Source organism: Pseudorasbora parva, chromosome 13 (assembly GCF_024679245.1).
Source record: "Pseudorasbora parva isolate DD20220531a chromosome 13, ASM2467924v1, whole genome shotgun sequence".
Classification (NCBI taxonomy): Eukaryota; Metazoa; Chordata; class Actinopteri; order Cypriniformes; family Gobionidae; genus Pseudorasbora; species Pseudorasbora parva.
This window is the reverse complement of record NC_090184.1, coordinates 38,574,908-38,595,129: the sequence shown is the minus strand read 5'-3', so window position 1 is coordinate 38,595,129 and position 20,222 is coordinate 38,574,908. Positions and strand designations below refer to the sequence as shown.

Here is a 20,222-nt window from a genome sequence, read left to right as displayed (position 1 = left end):
ATGGCACCCCGTTGTGCTGGGAAACAGTTGAGGAAACTGAAATAAGAATGAAATTCTCATGCTACTTCCACTGCCGAGAGAGGTGGAGCAACATGAAACGATCTGTTGAAAGAGGAGAGGATGCAATGTGTCTGAATGCAGTAAGCTGCAACAAAAGGCACAAGTAGACTGTGATCTAGTATTGTCAAGTTGTGTGAAACCTGAGCTTTTGCTTCGTTCTCTATGACCCATTGTTGGACAGGATGCATTTGCAAGAGATATTAAGCTTTAAATGGATATGTATAAGTGTAGAGAGAGAGAGAGAGAGAGAGAGAGTGAGAGAAAGAGAGAGAGGGTGGGGAGGTTGAGCAAGCAAATGAGAGAGAGAGAGAGGCAGCGCACGAATGCAACAGAGCAGCGGAGGAGAGGAGAGAAAGGCAAGGAGGACTAGGCGTTACGGTCGCTCCTTCACAAGCTGCATGCGAGATGCCAGGGCTGCTGCAGAGAGATTGCCGTTTCTTTCCTTTTTTCTTTCTTTCATCAGCTTTCTGTTACATTGAACGCTCCATCCTCTCGTCTATCTCAGAGGTAAAAAGTCTATAAAGATAGATCATTACTTCTCATTACTGCTGGCAACTTGCTCGACTTTTTTGTGTCATGTTATTTACAGCTCTCATTGATCTCGGGAGTCACTTTCATTATAGGACATTTTGGAGGACCTACATTTGGGTTTGAGACCAAAAATTTAATAAATAAGTTTCATAATGTGTTTTGCTGTAGAGCTGCATTAGTGCTAAAGTAAACCCTGAATTTACTGTTCATCTCAATAGTGTATGGTGCAGGAGGTGTAGAGTAATGCGTTATTGATTTTTGATTGTGGGAGCATGTTGTATGCATTATGTTGGGACTGGGCTGGGTCACCTGTCCTCCGCCAGGACCCATTAATGTCAGCCGTGTGGTTATGTGATGTTACCGTAAAAAGTTTGTGTAGGTTTTTCACCTCATTCTGCTTTAGGGAGGTTATTCATTCATACAGAGACATTTAGATGCAACAGGAAGTTGCATTAGCTTAGAAGTGGGGAAACACTTTATTGATTACTTATTGATTGTTGTGAAGAGTTTACATGCGTGTTTGTGTGTTTGTGTGTATACTGTATATATATATCAAATTTTAAAAAATATTGCATATATAATTTATGTACATATGTATTTATTTATATAGATTTGTAACCGTAATGCCGCACCTTTTTCCGCTTAAAGTGTGAATGAATGTAGCATGAAAGAGATCTCATAAACAGACTGTGAATAGTCTCTGACGTAAAATAAGCTAATGAAAGAAGCTACTGTGTCCCATGTTGCTTTCAGACGTCACCTAAGGTTTTGTTATGATGTTTCATGACAGGTGCGTGAAGGAACGGCCATACTTGGAGTCCAGGTGTCTGTAGTTCTGAGATCTCCCTTTGAAAACCTTCTCAGCCTCTTGCGAGATTGAGTAGCCACTTGAAGCTCGAAGAGAGGGAAGAAAAATAAAGGCAGGAGTCTTAAAACTGCATAGAAAGGAGGGAGAACGGCTACAAACGAAAGAATGGACACAGTAGAGGAGAAATAGTCTCTTGCTAACTTCAGAAAGCCTCTTCTCAGACTAATAAAAATTTGAAACGGCACAGAGCAGCAACAAATCAGTATTCTCCGGCAGAGTCTGCAAGATATGGCCAAGAGGGTTAACCCTTTAGATGGTTGATCTGGTTCTTTGAACAGTCACAATCTGCAAACAAAAGACTTGAACTGATTCATTTTAATGGGTCATTTCCGGATCATTTTTGATAAATGGAGATCCTGAGATTCAAATGGCTTTGACGCTTTGACAGCACCAAATTTTTGTAGCAGATAATGCAAACATTCGCCTACTTCCATTTACCTCAGAGGATTCCTTCCTAGTTTATTAGATGTACAGACAAACCGAGAGACGTACAACTAACTAGTCTGAGATCCTCAGCTCGGATGATTAGTTTGGAAAGACTTTTTCTGGTCCAGAAAGGTTCAGAAAATCTTCTCAGGGCTGACTGGCATTCTCCTCTTTGGTGTATTTGTTTCGGTAACAACGTTTAGCCACCAAATTAAAGATGGCTGCCGGAGTGGCAACATGGCTGCCGTTTGCCAGAGCAGCGGCTGTTGGCTGGCTTCCTCTGGCCAAGAAAAACATGCCCAAACCGCCCGTGGACAAAAAGAGCCGCAACGACGAGATCCTCTTCGTAAATGTGAGCGGGCTCCGTTTCCAGACATGGAAAAACACGCTGGACCGCTATCCCGACACTCTGCTGGGCAGCTCGGAAAAGGAGTTTTTCTACAACGAGGACACTCAGGAGTATTTCTTCGACAGGGACCCAGAGATGTTTCGTCACATTTTGAACTTCTACCGTACGGGTAAGCTTCACTACCCCCGGCAGGAGTGCATTCAGGCCTTCGATGAGGAGCTGGCGTTTTACGGCATCGTGCCAGACATTATCGGAGACTGCTGCATGGAAGAGTACAGGGACCGCAAGAAGGAGAACCAGGAACGTCTGGCCGAGGACACGGAGGCCGAGATGGCGACGGACACGCCTCTGCCGCCGCACAGCACATCTCGGGAGCGCTTGTGGCGCGCCTTTGAGAACCCCCACACAAGCACCATGGCTCTCGTTTTCTACTACGTCACAGGTTTCTTCATCGCCGTCTCGGTCATAGCGAACGTGGTGGAAACTGTCCCTTGCCGACCCCTCAAAGGCAGCAAGAAAGACTTGCCGTGCGGTGAGAAGTACTCGCTGGCGTTCTTCTGCATGGACACGGCCTGTGTGCTCATCTTCACATTCGAGTACCTCATGAGGCTTTTCGCCGCGCCCAGTCGCTGCAAGTTCATGCGCTCGGTCATGAGCGTAATCGACGTCGTCGCCATCATGCCCTACTACATCGGCCTGGTCATGCCCGAGAACGAGGACGTGAGCGGAGCGTTTGTCACATTGAGGGTGTTCCGCGTCTTCCGGATCTTCAAGTTCTCCCGTCACTCTCAGGGCCTGCGGATCCTGGGTTATACACTGAAGAGCTGTGCTTCTGAGCTGGGCTTCCTCCTGTTTTCCCTTACCATGGCCATCATCATATTTGCCACCGTCATGTTCTACGCCGAGAAAGGCACCAAGGGAACCAACTTCACCAGCATCCCAGCCTCCTTCTGGTACACTATAGTCACCATGACAACGCTTGGGTGAGTTCACTCCCGTTTTACCTGCAGATGTTTTGAATATGCGACGGATTTATTTTCTATACGCACAGAGCTTTTCTAACTGTCGATTGTTTGTTTGGACTGCTGTGAAATGGGTTCCATGGTAGTATTTAAAAAGCTTAGGAAGAAATAGATGAGATCCATTAAGAACTTTCCAGAAAATTCCCATGTGATCCAAACCACTTACTGCTTCATTGCTCATTTATGATGCCGACAGTCTTCTTATACAAAAGTTCCACCAAAACTTTTGCGATGAAGAATTACTTTGAATATGGACAGATTTGTGTAGTCAGACATTTCAGTTTAAGTGAAAGAGTTATTTATATTTCACCAGCGTACAGGTTTGGTATTACAGCAGCTTTTTAGGTAAGAAACCTGTCTCTATGTAAGCAAAATTCTAATTTGTAAGTTTAGGGAATCATCCCGGTATGTACCTTTGATTTCCTCGATTATGCCCGGAGTCATTTACTCACAAACTGAGCTGTGAGTGAGTTATGGACTGCACTATAGTCTTCAGCCACGTTTCTGACCACTGGTTTGCTGGTCCGGCTTTAGCGAAGCAGAAACGACCAGTTTTCTCTTGTTCATTGATACTGTTTAATATCTCAGAGTGATAGATGAAGAGTGAAACACTGTGTCACTTCATTTGAGAGATGATGAGGAGGATAGATGAAGCGGTCTTTTTTTTTGTGTGTGTGTGTGTGTGTGTTTCTTCAACTTTTTCCTGAAACATTTGGCTGTTTTGCAAAAGGTCTCAATATGGTTTCTTTTTCCATGTTGTTGTTGGGTAGAAAACACCCACACAGATGCAATGAGAACCATTCAGCACTTTAGCACATGTAGGCTGTGTTCGGAATATCATACAATCTTATACTACTATTTTTTAGTATGTATTATAGTATACTGAACATGTATGCTAGTTTTATGCTATTTTCTGCAGGGAAAAACTGAATGAGCTACTGCATTTGGGAAAAAATCCAGTATATAGCATAAAAGCACACTTTCTGAGATACTGTATCCCACAATGCATTCCAATGAAACCCTCCATTTCTAGAGCTGCGTCCCAATTTGCCTACTTATACTACGTCCTAAAAGTATGCACTCTTTTTGTGACGAAAAAGTATATACTTTTGAGTGTGTAACAGAAAAGTATGCATGCTTCAGGACATACTACTTCGCCATCTTTACCGGACTCTCTCTGTCGCTTAGTTCCGCGCATCCCGTCACCGTTTAACTGCGCTGTCAATCATTGTCAGATTCGTCAGAGTTCAAATCCTCCACATTCAGTATAATGTCCTACCGTATCGAAGAGAAATGTAGCCGCTCGTTGATCTGCCATGTGTGGGTCTTTAATGCAGAGACTCTCCTCATGTTTGCAGTTTAAATATAATGATGCATTTAAAAGTTAATGGCTAAACGTCATTACAAATGTTCACAATGCTGCTGCAGGTGAAATATAATGTGGACAACACTGAATAAATATATTTTTGTCAGGTTAAATATTGATAGTTGGTCACTCAAACCCCTTTATCTAAACTTCTCTATTTAACCGTCGAACTCGCACATCCGTCATGTTTGTAGTTTTTCAACGCTTTTTATCCGTGTTTCTAATCGAATCCTCTCCCAACTCGCAGTGGGTTGTGGGCAATATCAGCCGTCAGAGTGCGCATTGATTCGTACTTCAAATTCGGACCAGAAATAGTAAATCATCCGGGAATCTTTGGAATACTCTTTTCAACATACTACGATTTGGGACATACTAATTCTATTTTCGAATACTATTTAGTATGGATAGTATGCGAGTTAGGATGCAGGGTAGGTGTTCTGAATGAATTGGCAGCAAAATCTACTTATTGGTTTTCAAACAGGTTTACATGTCCTGAACAATAATGCAATTGGTTGAATCACTGAGGTACTAGGATAGAGTACAACAGTCTTCCAGGTTCTGGAAGTGAAATCCCCATTAATGTTAACCATATAGAAATTGATCTTTGGCCCTGTTCACACCTGTTATTAAGATGCTTTTTAGTCATTCAGCTCACAAGTGGACAAGGGAGACACATTCTCGTTTACACCTGGTGTTATATTCCGTCTCTTTTGTCCACTTTCAACCACTTCTGTTCTGATTTCTTTGAGGGGAGGGTCTATATGTGATAAATGTGGGCCTTTTCGGATCTTTCAATCTAATGGATGAAACAAGCTCACACAATTTGATGAATGCGGCCAGAGGTGACGGAAAAACACCTTTCAAGCTGCAGCTTTTGTTTCTGCTCTGATAGCCGCAAGACCACGCTGAACGCGGTGAGTGTGTTAGAATCAGGAATGGTAAGAAAACAAAAAATGTACTTGGCACGTTTTTCAAACTTTGGTCTTCAGCCAACAGGCTAACACGCTTTAATGTTTAAGCAGGTCAGTAGGTGGAGAGCAGACGGTGTTTTGTGGCTGTTTGACAACATGAGTGTACACTACGAAAGCAATCCGTTCAAATGCGTTTTCCTCTACTTCTGGAAGTGGTCAAAAGTAGACATGCTTAAAATGTTTTAGACCCCGTTTACACCTGTATTTAGTGTTGTCCAATTGGGATCTGGCTGACCAAAATGAATCTTAATACCTGGAGTAAACTGGGCCTTAGATTATTATATACCTTAACATATCAACCTTTCAAGACAAACCTACCATGAGTTCTGCAGTTAATGTAAAACACTTCGATAGTATCTCACCATTCAGTGTATTTCATCTTTTTTGAAATCTCTGTGAAGTAAGGGGGTGGTATAATTCCTACTGGAAACTAAGGGTGTTAAAAAGGTTGGTGGTCATTGCACAATGTATCATATTGGTTTGGGGTAAGGCCACAAACTCTTATTTGTCATGCTTATTGTTGCACATACTGCGGTTTCACACACTATTTGTAGTTGCAGGCTGTATACACTGTATAAGTTGGTACACAACACAGGCGTTTGGATTTAGTAAAATGTAATTTATGTTGCTCTTGGACAGTGGGCGAATAATGATCATCTGTAGACAATAATGGACAGGTGGATATTCACATTAGTGTTAATGACAACCTAAATCTTGGGTCTTCCCATGCATTATGAAAATGTAGGAAACAGCGCCATATTACTCTAAATATTTCAGCTAATCATGCAAATGTCAGGAGCTGCGTATTAACACTCTGAAGCAATACATCATCCTGCTTACATGATCATTGCACATACATATATATTACCTGCTATCAGGTTTTCAGCGGTTTTTCATTAAATGTCATGCACTTTAAACATTAATCTTCAGTGGTTTCTGCAGGGATGCTGATCATTATAAGGAAATGGGTGTATGGCATGATCTCTTCCACCATAGAAAGCCAAATATATAAGCTGTATTATATTATTAGATTTGCCCACCTCTTGAAGAGTGTTTCCCAAACATTCTCATTAATGTTAGATTTACAGATGTTTGATCTAACATTATTAAGGTTTCAGATATGTATATGTACAATGGTGCAAACCATCTAATGTTTTATGATTAGTAATCGCTGTGGCTATTGCTCATAGTTAAGGCTGATTTAAGCAAAGCCTTACACTTTTTATTTTATTTGTGATGGTTTAAATTGTGTGGTATGTCCTGTAGACCGCATAATAGTTTTGAGTAGGCAAGTTTCACTCACTTTGTCTCTAAAATGTACCTAGTTTAGATGTACAGTCATGATCATTGATGCATTTAAACGGATGGTGATTGTTATGGATTGTATATTTTATGTTGGTTAAAACACAAAGTTGTGATGTAAAACAAGGGACAATCTGTGATGCCATCCAGCAACATTAAAACCTAATCAGTGACATTTTACCTTCAAACTAATTACTTTTACATAGACCCGTCTATATGACTGTTGTATAGTCTCCAAAGAAAATCAAATCTTGAAGCAGTCATGTTGGAACAACAAAAGTAATATTCAGTTCTCAAATGTAATGCTTTCTGTTTGCATTTAAATGTTAATATGCATGAAAAACTAAGCTACAAGAAGGATGGCATTTCAAACCCTTTAATCATTTTTTCCAAATATAATTATGCACTTCCGTGGTTTCGAAATCCTGGGCAATGAAAAAGCAAATAACTCCATCAGGTTGCTTGATTCAACGTGCATGTTAATGAATGTCTGAATTGAATAAATGAATACATTTGTGGGTGTTCCCGAAGTTACACTAGAGTGACCTGATAGATTAATGCTTTATCCTGGGTTGGGTTGATTGGCCGTGTTCCCTCTGGTGATAGCTGGATAAACGCTCCGCTTTAGCCTTACTATGCAGAAAGAAATGCATGTGTGCAGATCAAAGGAACGAGCAAAGACTCTCATTGAATGCAAGATTCGATTGGTCGGTCTGTGGCGGCAGCTGAGTGGAATGCACATTACCAAGACATAATATCCAACTTTACGCTTCCTCTCTGTTGACCTTGAAAGGGCAGCGTTTGGAGCAGGAGCTGCAGAATTAAGATGTCTGCTTCGTTCCATTTGGATACTGTGTTAAATGTTTAATGCACCCTCTAAGTTATTATTTAATACAACCTGGGTGAAAGCAGGATACAATAGCTCGGTGTGTAAGAAATTATAGAAGCTGCTCGTAAACTATGGGATCTAAATAATGGATGGATGGATGGATGGATGGATGGATGGATGGATGGATGGATGGATGGATGGATGGATGGATGGATGGATGGATGGATGGATGGATAGATAGATAGATAGATAGATAGATAGATAGATAGATAGATAGATAGATAGATAGATAGATAGATAGATAGATAGATAGATAGATAGATAGATAGATAGATAGATGGCAGCATCATTATTTATTTTTTGCATAGACTTATTATGGATTGGTAGGTCTATTGGTAAAATCTGCTGACTTTCGCAATCTTTGTTGCATTATACTGTATGCCAATGGTGACTACTTGTTTTTTTTGCCTGAAGTTTGTTTGCCTCTAACTCAAGAAGATCTCCTGATATCCTTTTAGATTGTTTTTAACATGTTTTTTTAGTATCTTGATTTTTAAGGCCCAGTATGGTTTCATTTCAGAGATATGGGGATGTCAGAGGGCTTCATAAGTAAATTGTACACATTTTCTTGGTCAAAAACCAAGTGTGGGTCACTTTGCCTTCCGCTGCTACTTTTATCTTTTAAAGGGGGGGTGAAATGCTGTTTCATGCATACTGATCTTTTTACACTGTTAAAGACTTGGAATCCCATACTAAACATAGACAAAGTTTCAAAAGTTAAGGTGGACGTTTGATGGGAGTATTTCTTTGTCAAAAATACTACTTCCGGTTAGTCATAAGTTTCGGCAAGTTTTTTGAGATCATGCGTCCCCATTGACGTTAGTGGGGGCGGAATTTCCTTGTATGGGCCTTACGGACAATTCTACCGGAAGAGCGTGAGAGAGAGCGAGGGAGAGAGCGAAAGTAACAGGCTACGCCCATCAAAGCGCTGGCTTGTAGGATGCTGCAAAGGTGATGTGCACATAACAATGTCACCAAAAAAGTGCGTTTTTGGTTGCCAGACCAAGACAGTCCTGCACAGATTCCCCAAAAACCCAGCGGTAAGGCAACAGTGGATGTAATTTGCTTTTCCGGATCAGCAACTGAGTTGCGCAAATGTTTATATCTGTTCGCTGCATTTCTGTACCGACTGTTTCATAAACAAGGCCCAGCTCGACACAGGATTTTCCGATCGCCTAATGCTGAAGGATGGAGCAGTCCCAACGATAAAGGTCCCAACGTTAGAACCGCAGGCTGTGAGTGAGACTGCTTCAAATGTCTGTGTTTTTTGCCTATGCTCATCAAGTAGCCCAAACATGATCACGTATAGTTAATTGATCAATGGAGCATGCGATGTGTAGTGCGTGTACATTTGTTTAGCTGGCCACTATATGTGTAACTTTATGTTTGTGTATTGTAAAAGCACTCCAAACAACAATACACAAAGAGGGGGGAAATATGTTGAACTAAATAAGCACGCTTCTTCATTCAAATGCGCTACTATTCCGTGTCTTTCTATGTAAACACTAACTTAGCCTGCCGTGCAAAACCAGTCCGCTTACTGTCTACACAAACCACGCGTAAACACACAAACACACGTGCACAACTGCACTTCCCACATGTACACCTTCAAAGACAAAAATACGACGATATAATTCAAGTATAAATATGTAAATAACACAAGTCGCTAAGCATATTATATAGTTAGTGTATAACTTGTACCACATAGAGACGTCCTGCTCTAGTCGTTTTTGCTGCTGCTCCTGTTCAACTGCAGCCTCTGGGTCTGATTCCGGATCATAGATGTATGGCTGTATCTGATTAAAAGCCATATTTTTATTTTGAATAAAGTTTTTTTCCCGCTGTTAGGGATGACACAGCTTTACGACGCACTCGACTCAACACAATAGCAGCAGCGAGCACACGTCATTATTTAGCTCCGCTCACACGACACGCCCCCACCCGCTCGGCTTTTTTCGGAAAGACTCGGAACAGCGCATCTTTCTTATATAATTATAAAAAAAATAAAGACTTTTCGGAGATATGCAGGATGCAATGCTACTCTATAGGTACTCAAGATTGACATGACACTGACTGAAACTGAGTGTTTCACCCCCCCTTTAAAGAAGAATGTCTGAAGAATGCATCTTGTTTCTAAAGAATTAAATCTGTGATCTAAACAATTGAAAAGGACATGCCCATCTGAGTGGCAAAAAAAATTATTAGTTTGCAGGTACTGTAACTCAAGAGGTATAAAAGATATGTTAATATCATTTCAGATTCTTATTCCTATGAAACTTTTCTTTTGGAATCTTATTTTTTAAGTCCCAATATGGTTCAATCCCAAATATATTGTGATGTCAATGTAATGACATCTATTTATGCTACAAAAGTCCTTCTTCCAAATATCCCTGAAACTGATTCAAATATAGATTCTTATAAATTCATATTAGAGAGGTACTGTACCTCAACTTGACCATTTCTGTGTATCTTGGCGCTCAGAAGGGGATGTTCTGTACATTTGTTTTGATAGAGGGAAACGAGATACATTTCTAGCTTCAAAATGATTTGTTCTTTTTAAACACAATATGTATCAACTCTTTGAAAATGTGCCCACATTTGGTTTTCATCCATTGGAGAGAAAAAAAAGGGTAACATTCTATATTTTGGATGTGGAGTTGCACTGGGATCCCCATAGGGACTGAAACATAAAGGGCCTTACAAGTAAAGATTATAATTAAAAATTAAAATTTAGAAAGATATTGAGATATCTTTAATACTTTGAGGTACAGGTGCGGAAACTTTGCAAAAAGAATATTTAATGCTGATGTGTCTCACTCACCGTTCTATGCAATTGTTAGATTTTTTTAAAAATGCTTTTCTAGTTTCAACATTATTTTTTCTTTAGATATTCCTCTTTAAAAGAAAAAAGCATCAGGTGTATGCAAAGTGACCCACATTAACTAGATTTAATTAAACAGATTTTACTAGTTTACCCACCAATCTCTGTGTAAAAATAAAATAAAGCTTCTGCCATCTTTTAAAGTCATTTTCGCTGACCTGTGATTTGGCTCCAAATCTCAGGAGACCACTTTCTTTTTGACCCCCTCGACAAAATAGTGCATTACTCAGTTAATATACATCTGTGACATTTAATATTTTTTCTTTCATCACTATTTGTGTCTTCAGAAAAATATGAATTAAATAAAATATTTGAGCGAAATTTGATTGAGTTGACAAAGATGACCCAATTCCTATTTCATTCATTCATTCATTCATTCATTCATTCATTCATTCATTCATTCATTCATTCATTCATTCATTCATTCATTCATTCGGTCATTCATTCATTCATTCATTCATTCGGTCATTCATTTGGTCATTTGCTCAGTCATTCATTCTTTTTTTGCCTTTTGGCCTATTTGCATTTTATTTTAAGGAAAGTGGAGTGTAGACAAAATAGGAAAATAGGGTGAGTGAAGGGGAATGGGATTGGGACATGACCCAGGTCAAACTTAAACCTGGGTTCCCTTGAGTGAACAGCATGTCCTAACATACAACTCTGACTGAATATAAGAATGTAAATTCATTCTTTTCATTTGTTTTCAGATTTCAAAGCACACATTAGGCACGATATTTAATTATATGGTTTTTCACTCAGAATAAATGTTTGTCTTTGCAATTTATCAAAAACAGATGTGTGATGGGCTGTTCAAACTCTTTCCAGTTGGGGAGTAACGTTAATCTCTCCCTTTACAAGAGGACAAAACTTGCTGTCCCAGAGCGTCACTGTCCCTCTCTAGAGTCCACTCTCACCATCTGCTGTTGGCTTATATAAGTCTCTTGTGGGAAAAGCATCGCCCTTGAACAATGCAAGACCCAAAAGACCTCACAGCAGCCGTGCTAAGCGCTAATGTCTGTGACAGAAACCACTCAACTTATCACTTCATTGAAGCTGTCAGGCTGCGTGATGGGATTGTGGCTCTTATTTAATTATTTATTTTTTTCTCCTCAGACTGATGACCTGTCAGAATTATGTATTAGTGATGTAATGTGGTTTTGGTCTTGGTTCAGTTCACATAATTCATCTCGTGCTAGAGGCACCTTTTTTTTTTTGGCATGTAAAGAGGTCTGTTGTGATTGGCTGGGAGGTTTGACTGTGGCATAAGAGATAATGCTGGCTGAGAACAGAGATTTAGTTCAGGTGTGAATATGGTGCAGTTCAAGGGAAGGATTTATGTTTTTTACTCAGTCTCAGATGGGTGTCTTTTATCAGTGTGTGTCATGTGCTGCGTCCAAAATCGCATGCTGTCTGAGTAGGTATCCATTTAAATTCGAATTTACTTTGCGACCATTAACATAGTACGAATATGGGTAGTTAGCCTGACAAGCCAGACCCACATCAAGATGTTTGGTCTGGAAACTCACCATTGACAGGGCTCAATCCGAGGGGCGGGATAAACGGTTGTCTTTCAAACTCCCTCTGCACGCGATAGGATAGCGCTACAACCAACCAGAGGACCGAAGGTGAAGCAGAGCTTTTTGATAGATTAAATATTCACCGTATCCGGTCGGCTAAACTCCGAACACATCTTCCCTTCTTAAGAATGACTTCAGTGCCGTTCTTTGTTCTTTTCTCAGAGAAAAGCTTAACTCCAAGTCTTTTAGAATCGCAGTCAAAGCTGATTCGAAAGACCGCCGCCGTTCGCCAGTTTCTGTGTTTACTAGAAGCACGCAAACGCAACTCGGCCGTCATTATGGCCCCGCCCGCCGACTCTATACACGATGTGATTGGCACCGCAAGAGTTAGGCGAATACAGCTCAGAAGGGTATTGAGAGTTCCTAGACGACACTCGCGGGCAGATTAAATTTGCTGCCGCTAGGGTGCGTCTAGATTTCTAGGCAAATGGGTAGTATGAATGATATTTAAATGTGTACTACATCCGCCATGTTGTAACTGTCATGTAACCAACCAGCGTCAGTTGCGTCACTTCACCACCATGCATAAATCCTCTTCCATGGCCTCATAGGATAGTAAATTGTCCATCATATGCACACTGGTGGTGGTTTAGGAGAGACCCCTGACATGAGTGTAAGTCGTTTTGGGTGTAAAGTAGTACACATGAAAGCGCTATATACATGCCTCATTCATTCATTCACTTCAGAATCTTGCTGGAAGTAGTAGCTCATCCGGAAACTTTTTTGCCTACTATTTTTTTAATAGTATGTACACTTTTGGCGTACGGTTTTCAGCATAATATAGTAGGGAAGTATAAACCATGCCCTAGCAACCATTCAGAACACCTTACCAATTACATAGCAACCCCCTGGCAACCACCCACACTATCCAGGAAAAAAAAATCCTTTTTAATTTTCACCCTTTTTAATTTTCAGTAGGATTCACTCTCGTGCTATTTTAAACCTGTATGATTTTTCTCTAATCTCATTCGCTTTTTAGTGTGTTTTGAAGATTTGAATTTGGCAATACAAGATGTGTTGCATAAAATTCGATGTCAGTGATGCCAAACTAACATATCTTTCGAATATGCAGATTTGTATATGCGGAAATGCAAATAAAATTTGACAGCAACAACAAATAGTGACATTTGGGTCTGTTCGTCACACAAATATGGCTTCAGAAGGCTCAGAGTGTAATGCAAGCCTTGAATGGACAACTTTAAAACTAGTTTTATGAGGCCATTTTGGAGCACGAGTGTTTGTCTACTTACATTTTAATGGAAAACAGCAGCCTCGACATTCTGTTTAACATTTTCTTTTGTGTTTTACAATACAGTAAATGATGACAGAATTTTCCTTTTTGGCTGAGCTATACTTTGAGATAAGTCTGTTGACCTTTTCTTTGACAGCTGGCACATTGTGTTTTATAATTTAGCGTGATGTCACATATTGATGGATGTTTAAGTAAATTTAATCTGCCACTTTATCAAACCAAACCACCTTCCTCCCTGCAAATGAATTCGAACTCCTCTGAATTGGAGTGAATCCAATATCACCAGCTGTCTGTGATCTTCCTGTCTGTAATTATGGTGTGTCTGTTAGGTGTCTCGGGCTGTCTGACTCTAAAAGATCGCTCTTAAAAGCACAAGCAGTGTCTCAAACGTTCTGCCAATTCCACCACACTTCCAGGTAGTGTTAAAGAAGTGATCAAGGTTAGATACTGTCAGCTTTTAATGGTGCAGTCTTTGTGTGACATGATGGGCCCTATTTTAACGATCTGAGAGCATTGTCTGAAGCTCATGGCACAGACGCACTTCCACTTTTGCTAGTTTAACGACGAAAAAAAGCGGTAATGGTTTTACATATTCTCTTAAAGGTGCCCTAGAATGAGTTGAAACAATATGTTAAATTGTTCTCCTATATCTCCAGATACAGTTTTACAGGTCCATTTACAACCCTAGAAATTGTCCCTAGGATGTAATGCTCTGTTTTTGCCTTATTTGAAAGAGTCATTAATATTAATGTTGAGCTCTGCTCTGATTGGCTTATTTCAGCAGCTCACAGGACACAGCAGTTGAGCTGTTCAGCGAAGCTGCTCGTGAGTCCTGACCGTCCTGACAGAACACAGACTGACTGAATGACACTTTAAGCAGAACATCTCAAATGGAGATTGATAAAATGCAGCTTACTTGTTTATTGGTGTTTTTAGCTTATCCACGCGTGCGAGAGAGAGAGTTTGCGTGCATATGGTTGCCAGATTGTACATGATTAGGTAAAACACCGGATAGTATACGTGTTTTTTTCACAGAAAAGCTCTGATTGGGTGAATTAAATTAGTTAAATCTGGCAACCACAAGCACGAACGCTCTTCTTTCCCTCCGACAAAACCAAAACCAGTGGTTTTTGTTCAAATTTTTATTTTTTAAACTACATTTTAGACTCGTCTTTTTTCATCAATGATATTGCATGGTTATACAACGTTAGTCACAATGTAGGCTACGCAGTGACTGTGATGTACTCTGAAATAAAAGCATGCAAAAACATTATACTTCAGTTCTCAAAAATATAAATACATATATATTTTTTACAAAATGAATTGAAGCCTTGTCAAATTACTATCGTTTTAAAAGGTGGGGTAAGTGTTATTTCAAAACTGTTTTAGAAAAACAACTCTGGCCGAGGGGAATAATGAACTTGTAGCCAATCAGCAGGTAAGGGGCGTGTCTATGGAGAGAAGAGCGGCTCAGTGCACAACATTATTCAAAACACACGAGCCACACAGGACGGACATTAGCCAAGAAAGAACTAATATATGCTGGCTTTTGCTTGAATATGCTCGAGTGTAATGTTCGCTTGTTTGTCCATTTGCGATCGTATTGTGTCTCACTTCAGCGATGATAAAGACCTGTTCATTTCCACACCGTATGGAGCATCTAAAACCCCTCAGTGTTTCAAGCGTCAGCTCACATAATGTGTCTGACAGGTAAGAAACTATACTCCTAATATATGTTTCCTCTTTCCATCTATAACCAACCCATTTCCAACCCATCCGGTCATAATTGTAATATGTGTTTAGCCATACTATCGAGCTTGTATAACGTTATCGAGTTGTTCATGAGAACTGTTTGTGTTTTGTGATCGCTATAACTCCAATCTTGTCATAATTGTAATATGTCGTTAGCTGGACTGTCGGCTCATGCACTATCGAGTTGTTCATGAGAACGGTTTGTGTTTTTGTGATGGAAGGGATGACTTTTTCACAGAATATTCGACCTGGATTAGTTACACACAAATTCTCCCATAGTCGTTGCCTGGGTTATGTATGTGTGGGGCGGAGCTATCAAAATAGGGCCGAGACCCTTTTTGGGGGCAGGGGCTATTAGGGGCTATAAGGGCACTATTCAGTTTTGTATGATGCTTGGAGTTTGCTATTGTTACTGTACTAGCATCTTGTGTTATATAGACAATGCTGTCTTGCTAAGAAACTTTCAATTTAATCCGAAATTGTTCAAACAGTCAATAAGTGGATAAATCATTACTTACTACTTGCAGGAATACAGTTGTAATTGCCCCTTTCTTCAGTTTAAGATGCTGAGCGAAGCTTGCTTGAAATGGGCTGAACAAGGGAAAGATTTTGAATTAAATTCTTGTGGTATCCGATTATAATAAACATCAACCATGACTGTTAACATTTTTTATCTGTGGGAAGGGTATGAAAAGTCCTCACTTCCCACAAAAAGTCATTTGTGTCCATGAGAGCTGCCGTTTTCCCTCGTGCAACTTGTTTCTCTGATGATTCGGTTCCGTCAGTTCCGCCCGATAATGAACATGTTCGGACATATGCAAATGTTGGCGGGTCGTACATATTAATGATCCCAGCGACTGTGTGACAGTTGGCGTTATGTTGAGAATCACTTCTATTTTTGCGTTGTTTTTCATGCAAAAGATTTATATGAGAAGTAGGAGGCAATGGTGTTTGAGACTGTATGTGATGCCCATGTACTGAACTCGTATGATTTCACAATGGCAAGGTTAATTCAATTTTTCATTCTAGGGCACCTTTATTGGGTCATGGGTGTATTTTGGCCGATACGTGTATTAAACCAATCAGAGTCTCATCTCCCATTCCCTTGATAAGCCAGTTGCACTTGCACCATTTTGGTATTAACATGACAGATTTTGCGAGCTGAAAGACGTTTCTCCACAGAGGAATAGGCACATATTATTTATGCACATATTTATGCACATATTACTTTATAAAAAAACAAATACTGCACTATTGACCTTAGACCAGGTTTTTGTTTGTCAATGGTGCAGTTGTTTTCATTTGCCTCAAAATAGCAACGCTCCAACAATGCGCCTGTACACACCTCGTCTTCAGACCAGCACGCTCATGGGCTAACAGATGTGAACAGCGAGTGCATTTGGTGCTGGACATGAAAATGACCAGGCTATTCTCACAAAAATGCGTATAAATAGTACGAGTGTGCAATGTCGTGGAATGTATACGCCAAAACTCATTTTGGCGTGTCTATGGCATGCTGTTTTTCGCGTGCATATGACACGCATTTTATGGCGTATTATACATACGAACCCCCCACCCCACCACCCTAAACCTACCCAAGAGCGTGTCATATCATATATCCGCCCCACCACCCTAAACCTACCCAAGAGCGTGTCATATATACGCCATAAAGTGCGTATCATATGCACGCGAAAAACAGCGTATCATATGCACGCCAAAATGAGTTTTGCCGTATACATTCCACGGCATTGCACACTCGTACTATTTATACGCATTTATGTGTGATCGGGTTGAAATGACAATTACAATTTGTATATTTACAAAAACTAACAAATGCACATTTGTGCATGCTGCCAAGTCCACTTAGTTTGTAGCCAACTGTTGTAATATATTTTTGCCTTGTGTAATTTTATGCTGTTTGGCTTTTTTTTCATACAGCAATTTAGTTTTCAAATCCAACTTTTAGAACCACAATGACCCTCATAAAATCAATACCTATTTTTTTTTTTATTTATTTATTATAATATTTATAATAATTAATATTTATTATATTAAAATTAAAATTATTTATAATTTTTATGTTGTGTATTTATATTTATTGTTTTATTTATTGCTCTTCAGACTTGATAGATATCAGATTTGATACAGAAATTCAATGTTTTAATTAAATTGTATAATTTGGATTTTAAATTTTTCATAATCTTCTGTTTTATTGCTCTTCAGATTCTTTTACTGCCTCTCTGAACAAAGCTTAAAGGACTTGTATCGAATGCTGTAGTTCACACTCACGCTGGCAGCCTGACAGTTCTCAGGGTCTAGACAATAACAGGCAATTCATAATCTTACAGGGAAAAGAGATCACACCTGGATTGGCTGCAGATAAAGGGATTTGTTGAGGTCTAAAGAGTCATATGGTGCCGTATGGGGAATTAGAGTGACAATATCTCTCATCTGTATCCCATGATGATTATTTGTCTTTTCATTCAGATTTTTAAATTAGTAAACAACTTTATAGTATAAGAAATGATGATGAAATGTAATGTCAGGGGTCAGATTTTACTTTGCCATGAGGTTTATATCATGCATGACAACAGAAAATTAAATGTCAAAAGGTCTCGTGTAAATATCACATTTATTGTGCGGAGACAGCAGAGTTGATGACACGAATGAAAATATCCTTGGTGGTAAGGTGCTGAGCATGTATTCGCCTTCTCGTACGTAAATCAAAAAACAAGGGTCAGTGGTCAGAGGGAGATCTTTTCAATCCATTTGACAGCGTAATAATAGCGGGCCCAGGACAGAACCACGAGGCACTCCCATCAGAACTAGCTTTGTGTCACGATACCATGATTAAATTAAAGTTCAAAGGGAGGTTCCCTTTAGTGTGTATATGTTTTAGGAAGGAGATAGGATGATTCAGATCTGTCATTCATATTCAGAAGGTCAACTTAGGGCCGGGAAATCCATCTCTTTGGTGCAAGATGATTTGCTTTTTTCCCATGCATGTAATTCTCATCAGACACATACAGTATATGAATCTGGAGGTTGGTTATGGTTACAGTGACCCAGATGAATCATCATGAGTATATACACCATTCAAACTTGCATTGCTCAATCAAAGTGTTCATGAGTAACGATAGCTCTTTGCACAATTCCTCTCCATAGTGTTATTGCAAAAACGTTTCCTCCTATTATCCAGCTCTCCTGACATGATTTGGCCAACTTACACCTCCCTCCTATCCAAAAATAATCGTAGCTGCTCAGTCAGGTGGCCCCTGGCTGTGGTCCTTCTGTGTGCATGAGCCTGACCCATTTACCGCCTTTGTGGAGAAAAATGACAAAGCTGACATCATTTCCTCATCAGGTCCGCACCTTTCCCACAGGAGCTTGAGGGAAAGGGAAGACTGCGGCACTAGACTGAAGTACAATGTGAAAGCTAGTACAGACTGCTGCTTTGAGAGTAGTTAGCGTGTTCATCTGTGTCTGTTGTTATGTTTGGCTCTTAACATACTTCCCTTCCTAGCAGGTCTTTATATGTCATTGTGCTGAGCGATATTTATTTAATAATTGACTAACTTTCACTTAAAGAGGTCATAAAGAATAAAATTGACCATTACCATTTACCATTATCATTTGAAATAAAAGAGTGCACTTTACTATGAAATACAGTACAGTACTTTCTGAAAGGGAATTTATTGAAACCAAGCTGCTCTTTTTGTTTTAGGTTTAATTAAATGTATAATTAAAACAACTAAAGTAAAATTATTGTTGTTATTATTAATTATTTTGATATTAAGAATTGTTTATAACAACAAGAACATGATGCTGATTAACAAAACATTTTTTATTTTATTTTTTTATGGATTTATTTTATCATAAATTATGGAGGGAGAAGGTAAATAGATAGATAGATAGATAGATAGATAGATAGATAGATAGATAGATAGATAGATAGATAGATAGATAGATGGATGGATGGATGGATGGATGGATGGATGGATGGATGGATGGATGGATGGATGGATGGATGGATGGATGGATGGATAGATGGATAGATGGATAAATAAATAATAAATAAAATAAATAAAAGAATACAAATAATAAATACAATATTACAAATACAATAATGACTGGCTTCATTATCAGTTTTTTATTAAGTATGGCTTCATTATCAGTTTAAATAATTATTCATTTAAAAAAAAAATATATGGCACAGTAGCCTTTAAGCTTTCAGCAGTAGCTTTCAGAAATAGCTTTTAAATAACTTTTTTTTCCATTTAAATTTGATTCAATTTTAATAATAATAAGAAAAATACAAAGCACAATAGTGACAGTTATTTATATATATTTTTTATCTAGTACACTATTAATATTTGTATTTATTAAATAATAATAGTTTATTATTGTTATTAAAAATACATTTTAAATTAAAAACAGGAATTGTTACTGACAGTATGCTTATGTTCTGCAATAACCACAAGATTTGAAGCCAAGTAGTTCATATTTATGAGAGACTAATTAGTGTAGATGCTAATGTTAGGTTTAGATTTTGTAGCTCTTTGGAGCGTGAGCATTTTTGCATGAAGGAAAGCTCTTGCGCTCAGTTGTGCTGGAAGGGAACGGTTCGTCCCTGCACTGTGCTGTATGCGAACCTGTGGGACCCTGAAAAGTACAAATCCATTTACGTGCTGAGGTCTGCATGTGTGAAGGTGTATCGCTTCGGCTCGGTGTGCTCAGGTTTGAAAATGTGGCGTGACAGTTTCCCAACCATGAGCTCCACCGAGAGCATTTGGCAGAATATATAACGGATAATTGTCTCACTCTGAGATTCAGATGAATTCCTCTGTTTTCCTGAAGGAAACTGTTTTCGCATCACAAATGAATCGCTTAATTCTAAATGAGACTCAGAAACAGAATTTAATGCAACCTAAAAATCTTAAAAATTTAAAGGAATCGTTCACCCAAAAATGTCAAAT

At 39.2% G+C, this 20,222-nt stretch overlaps 1 protein-coding gene across 1 annotated transcript in view; it reads left to right on the top strand.

Annotated features, from left to right (window-relative positions):
- The first annotated feature begins 403 nt into the window (after window positions 1-403).
- kcnd1 (potassium voltage-gated channel, Shal-related subfamily, member 1) overlaps window positions 404-20,222 on the top strand; it is a 102,432-nt gene continuing 82,613 nt past the window's right edge. The window contains exons 1-2 of the mRNA XM_067414322.1: window positions 404-567; window positions 1,382-3,217. Coding sequence (XP_067270423.1) covers window positions 2,103-3,217 — 1,115 coding nt within the window. The 5' untranslated portion in view covers window positions 404-567; window positions 1,382-2,102. The remainder of the gene's footprint in view (window positions 568-1,381; window positions 3,218-20,222) is intronic.